This window comes from Portunus trituberculatus, chromosome 18 (assembly GCF_017591435.1).
Source record: "Portunus trituberculatus isolate SZX2019 chromosome 18, ASM1759143v1, whole genome shotgun sequence".
NCBI classification, from domain to species: domain Eukaryota; kingdom Metazoa; phylum Arthropoda; class Malacostraca; order Decapoda; family Portunidae; genus Portunus; species Portunus trituberculatus.
The window spans coordinates 9,704,550-9,710,954 of NC_059272.1; the positions used below are offsets into that span (position 1 = coordinate 9,704,550).

Genomic DNA, 6,405 nt, shown 5'->3' on the forward strand with positions numbered 1-6,405 from the left:
TCTCTCTCTCTCTCTCTCTCTCTCTCTCTCTCTCTCTCTCTCTCTCTCTCTCTCTCTCTCTCTCTCTCTCTCTCTCTCTCTCTCTCTCTCTCTCTCTCTCTCTCTCTCATATCTAAATGTATTCATGTAATCCAATACCATACTTTCAATATCCTTGCAATTCGTCTTTTATTTTTCATGGCGCATTGCTTTCACCTGATATTTATGTCCCTTTCTATATTGCCATATTTCTTAACATCCATGATATATCTTTCTTCATTGTTTTCAGTTATTTTCTCTTTCCTCTTCTTGTGCTCATTTCTATTCCTGTCCCCTCTCACTCTCTTTCCCTCTCTTTCTCTTCGTCTCTCTTTCTCCTTTCAATTTCTCCATAGCTGTACCGTGTCCTGCCATCTGTCTCGCTCCTGTTGTTTCCCTTTCTTCCTCCCTTGTTTCCTTCCCATCCTATTTTCTCTCTTCTAGGCACCTTTTTCCCCTCTATGTCTCTGCAATCCCTGCCTGTGCATCTCCATCCCATATTTTTTTTCTCTCTTTGCTTACCTTTATACTCTCTCTCTCTCTCTCTCTCTCTCTCTCTCTCTCTCTCTCTCTCTCTCTCTCTCTCTCTCTCTCTCTCTCTCTCTCTCTCTCTCTCTCTCTCTTATTCCTCCTTCGCCCTTGAAATCTAATCCTTTCCTTATTCTGCCGTTACTCCTTCATTCCTACCTGGCCTCCTTTGATCCTTACTTTCCTTTATTTCATTTGTCCTCCTTTTCTCGTAATCTAACGTAATATGTAATCCGTTTTCAGTCTCTTGTTCGTCTTTTCCTCAGTATTGTCTTTCTTTTCTCGGTCATGACTCTTCCTTTATCCCGAGTGATTTCTCTGCAGTCCTCTCTTTTACTATATTGTGTGTTCTATATTTGTTATTTTTCAGTTTTTATTTTTACTCTCAAGCTTATTTTTTTCTACCGTTATTGTTCCGTCACTATTTTTTTCTATACTGATTTCCTGCTCTCCTCACAGTTCTCTATTTTTTTCTCTTTTGAGTTCTTTGTTTAATTAATGTAATTTATCCACTCATATATACCTGCTTTTTTTTCTACCATTAATTACTTGTTAATTATCTACTTCTTTGATTTTCTTCCTACTTTATCTCATTTCTTCGTTTACTTTATCTCGCTTCACCTTTTTCTTCCTTAGCGTTCTTTCCTCTCATTCTTTTGCCCTGCTCACAAAGCACATTTCACCCCCACACACACACACACACCGCGTAGTGTAGTGGTTAGCACGCTCGACTCACAATCGAGAGGGCTGGGTTCGAGTCCCGGGGCGGCGAGGCAAATGGGCAAGCCTCTTAATGTGTAGCCCCTGTTCACCTAGCAGTAAATAGGTACGGGATGTAACTCGAGGGGTTGTGGCCTCGCTTTCCCGGTGTGTGGAGTGTGTTGTGGTCTCAGTCCTACCTGAAAGATCGGTCTATGAGCTCTGAGCTCGCTCCGTAATGGGGAAGACTGGCTGGGTGAACAGCAGGCGACCGAGGTGAATTGCACACACACACACACACACACACACACACACACACACACACACACACCGCGTAATGTAGTAGTTAGCACACTCGGCTCACAACCGAAAGGGCCCGGGTTCGAGTCCCTGGCGTGGCGAGGCAAACCTCTTAATGTGTAGCCCCTGTTCACTTAGCTGTAAGTAGGTACGGGATGTAACTCGAGGGGTTGTGGCCTCGCTTTCCCGGTGTGTGGAGTATATTGCGGTCTTAGTCCTACCCGAAGATCGATCTATGAGCTCTGACCTCGCTCCGTAATAGGGAAGGCTGGTTAGGTGACCAACAGACGACCGTGCTGAATTACACACGAAACCCACCTCCTCTCACTCCAACTTTTTTATTTTTTTTCCTGCCTTTGTACAGTACTCATCGACCAGCTTTTTTTTGTTTTCCTTCATCCTTCAAACAGTACCTACCTATTTTTCTCCCGATCTATTCTTGGTTCCCTCATCATGTTTTCTTCCCAGTACAGCCCAGTTCTCTGCTCCTTCCAAACACTTCCCTGTTGCCTCCTCTCATTTGCAGTGTCATGGCCGTGAGAACTGCCAATGACGTGCAGATGATGCTGGATCGGGCGTTTCTGGACCCTCGAGGACTCCCAGGAAGGCCAGAATATAAGTGAGTGTGTGTGTGTGTGTGTGTGTGTGTGTGTGTGTGTGTGTGTGTGTGTGTGTGTGTGTGTGTGTGTGTGTGTGTGTGTGTGTGTGTGTGTGTGTGTGTGTGTGTGTGTGAGGGGGGAAGTGGTGTTAGTTGATAGAATTCCGTTCGATAACAGCTGGGACATTAATAAACCAATTTGAGAGCAAGGGAGGCAGAAGAGAGCAGAGCGAGTGGGTGCCGCCAGAGAGAGAGAGAGAGAGATACTGTTTACACCACGAAGATGATGATCTGATGCAAGTCTTCATTGTGTCATTGCGAATAAAGCTGGCCTGCTTCCTTTTATTCCACCAAAGGCTAATTATTCCCTCCAACGGAGAGAAATTATTATAATCTCTCTCTCTCTCTCTCTCTCTCTCTCTCTCTCTCTCTCTCTCTCTCTCTCTCTCTCTCTCTCTCTCTCTCTCTCTCTCTCTATATATATATATATATATATATATATATATATATATATATATATATATATATATATAGAGAGAGAGAGAGAGAAACTAGCTATAAACATTATTAGTTATTATTAGTAATATTAGTAATATATCTCATTATGTAAGTTTAGCGTTCCTCAGTATGTGTCGGGGAGGATGCATGGGTGGGTATGTGTTGACTTTTGGGTCATAAACTGGAGGTCTAGGAAATCCGCCGGTACTGAAATACACACACACACACACACACACACACACACACACACACACACACACACACACACACACTCTAAGGAGGAGGCAGTAGACACCTGCCGAAACGATAATTACTCCCAGTGAGGTCTAATAGCACTGGTTCAGGGGGTGCTGTGAGCTTATCATTAAAGCCAGCTGTGACCTCACTGAACGTTTCCCTTTGTCTCACAACACAAGGGGGCAGTCACAGCCTACCCTCTAAAGACAGCGCTCTTCCTTCACACAAAACTACATGCACCTTGCTACACATACATTCTTCACTGAAGACTTTTAGAAAAAAAAAAAAAAACTTTTATATCAGCCAAGGAGTTCCTGTTCCTATTCACTTGTTTAGAGAACGGCACCTCTGTGGGCCTTTTTTTAATCACAACTTGTTTTGTCTTTGGCCGGTTTCCCCACTTGAATAAGCAAAAACTGGGGCGCGCACACACACACACACACACACACACACACACACACACTCTCTCTCTCTCTCTCTCTCTCTCTCTCTCTCTCTCTCTCTCTCTCTCTCTCTCTCTCTCTCTCTATGTTTCCCACTATCACTCATAAACTTCCAAGCCGTGGAGTTTATTTTCTTATACCTCTCTGCCCTTCAAATCCTAATGTCTTTTTCACGGTATAATTATGCTAATTTGTCTCTGGTTTCACGGCAGTTTCCCCTCTCCTTAATGACTCCTCGTTTTATCCCTATCTCATATGCTAGATTTGTCTTTACTTGACAACGGAAATATTCTATACTTAACATGTGTACTCTTTGAAGCTAATAATTCTCTCTCTCTCTCTCTCTCTCTCTCTCTCTCTCTCTCTCTCTCTCTCTCTCTCTCTCTCTCTCTCTCTCTCTCTCTCTCTCTCTCTCTCTCTCTCTCTCACACACACACACACACACACACACACACACACACACACACACACACACACACACACACACACGTTTAATTTCCTTCCCTCCCTCAGTCACGTGGTGATGGCGCCGAGCAGCAGTAACACTTACGCCTCAGACAGCTTCGCGGGGCTGCAGGACTTGTTGCATGACCTGCCTGACCTGCCGCCCAAGGCGCAGGTTACCCGTTGGCGCATGGTGAGGGAGCACCTTGCCGCCGTCACTCACCTTATCCGTGCTGCCGCGGCTGTCCTCAAGCAGGAGCTCTGGTGATCCTCAGGGACGGCCGCTCCCTCGGTAGTCAGGGAAACGTTCATTTGATTAACTATGACTTTGTTTTTGTGTGTTATTTTCACTTAAAAATTTCGTAGTTTATAGCATGGTCAGAAGGTGAATTAGAGTACACCAAGTGACATTAAGTTTAGTTGAGGAAAGAAGTGCTAAGACATAGGAAAGATTACATCAGGATAGCGATTGTATGTGCAACTTTGAAACAAGGCCGCGAAAAATCCAAAGACATGGAAACTGAATTATCCCTTGTTTCGTTGGTGTTCATTCTTTGCTACCTTCCCCCTTCCAGCTCTTAAAGGAGCAGTGTGCAGGGAAGGTTACAGAACACCACTTCTGCCTCAGCCACATGGCCTCCTTGAACTCAGAAGACACTACAAGACACATCACTTGACGGCACATGTCCTTTGCAAATATTTTTGAAGAAGACAACATTTCATCTTAATTTCTCCACCGAAGCTGTTTTTTTTTTTTTTTTCGATGATTGTTGAGAAGGGTGGTGTTGACACTTCCTCCCTCTCGGTCCTCGGAGTCTCCCGTCGCCTACACGACGGAGGTGACAATAGAATCTAATGGAGAAGACCTGTTGTCTCCACCGAGGGTCTTCGTGTTGACAACAAGGTGAGAGTCTGTTTTTCCATCCTGGCTCTGTCCTGCTCCTAGCCGACGGCACCCAGAGAACATGTATATGGTGGTTGTGCTAGGGGACGCTTAGATAATGGTTGTGGTGGGTTATAGTGATAACAGACGAAAGGAACTGTATAAGTAAGAGCGGTTAGAATGGTGTTGGTGTGTTGAAGAAGCGGACAGAATCAGGATTTATAGTGCACGTATAAGTATTTGGTAGTGATGGTTGTAGTGGATGTGTGGCTAAAGGTAGATAGTGGTAGTGGTAATGGCTGTGGAAATGGTGGTAGTGTTGATGATGGTATTCATTATGAGATTATTAATGACAACACCGTTAAAGCCTTAGTGACAGATAGCTCGTAAGTGGTTGTTAATATTGTTAATGCCTTACTAATGGCGATGGCATTGTGATAGACATTTGCTTCCGCCTGGCAACTTATTTTCATGAACTGTAAATAAACTATCAGTCTTTACATAATCTAATGCTTTCAAGAGATCCTCCTGATTCTCTTCATCTTTTTCCCTAACCTTGATCCTTCTCGTCTAAGACTCCTCGTTCACTCTTTATTGCCGGACCGCGTTCACGCACACCATCCCCTTTAATTATCGTCACGGTTCCCCGCAATTAAGTTTTCTCATCTCCTTTTATCTTCTTTTATTTCTCTCGTCCTCATTTACTCTCATCCCCTGTTTCCTCCTACTTCCCTCTCATCTCCACGCTTCCTTTCCTCTCTCCCTTCATCAACTTTTTCTTTCTCTCGTTGTCCTCTCCTCGTTTCCTCTTCCTTCATTTCTCCCTTCCTTCACCGTCAATCATTGTCCTCTACTAGCATCCTCCACATTCATTTCCTTTTCTGCCGCCTTTCCTCCGATTCTGTACTTCACCTTATGCAAGTACTACAGCTCGGGGTCTAGCGATGCGTACCAACAGGAAAGACCACACGTGCGTGTTGCTAATACTTGCATCTCTCTCTCTCTCTCTCTCTCTCTCTCTCTCTCTCTCTCTCTCTCTCTCTCTCTCTCTCTCTCTCTCTCTCTCATCACTCAGCTAAATGATGTAGTGGACTCCCATGTGACCTATCAAAGATGAAGGAGGTGGAGAAGGTGAAGTGGAAGAAGCAAAAAGAAAAATAAGTATCATAATGTGTGTGTGTGTGTGTGTGTGTGTGTGTGTGTGTGTGTGTGTGTGTGTGTGTATATATATATATATATATATATATATATATATATATATATATATATATATATATATATATATATATATATATATATATATATATATATATATATATATATATATATATATATATATATATATATATATATATATATATATATATATATATATATATATATATATATATATATATATATATATATATCTGCTTGGATGATTTTTTATCATTATTTTTTTCCGTAAATTAAAGTTAAGGTATTCGTTTAGGTATATAATGTAAGTTAAATATTTCAGCAAGCGACGTATTATTATCGCTATTATTGACTCCTCTCTGAGAGCAAAATTATTTGGTGGTACTGAGGAGGCAAGAGGAGCCTTCCTCCATCCTGTGCCTCGCTCCATTTCCTGCCTCAAGCCTTGCGGTCCTTTTCCCTCCCTCCTCCCCCCCTGTCCCTCCACGCTGAGCCGAGAGGTGCGGGAGGAGGCTGGAGACGACGAGGTGGAGGGAGAGAGTGGATGACATCTTTCGCCGTCGTCTTGAAGTTTGCACTGG

The 6,405-nt window shown here is 43.2% G+C and overlaps 1 protein-coding gene across 1 annotated transcript in view; it reads left to right on the plus strand.

The window, feature by feature from the left end:
• The window catches only part of LOC123505365 (N-acetylated-alpha-linked acidic dipeptidase 2-like), a gene marked incomplete at its 5' end in the record, with an annotated part of 52,815 nt that extends 47,667 nt beyond the window's left edge, over nucleotides 1-5,148 (plus strand). Inside the window, 2 exons of the mRNA XM_045256584.1 lie at nucleotides 2,072-2,164; nucleotides 3,835-5,148. Coding sequence (XP_045112519.1) covers nucleotides 2,072-2,164; nucleotides 3,835-4,033 — 292 coding nt within the window. The remainder of the gene's footprint in view (nucleotides 1-2,071; nucleotides 2,165-3,834) is intronic.
• Between the last annotated feature and the right edge of the window lie 1,257 nt (nucleotides 5,149-6,405).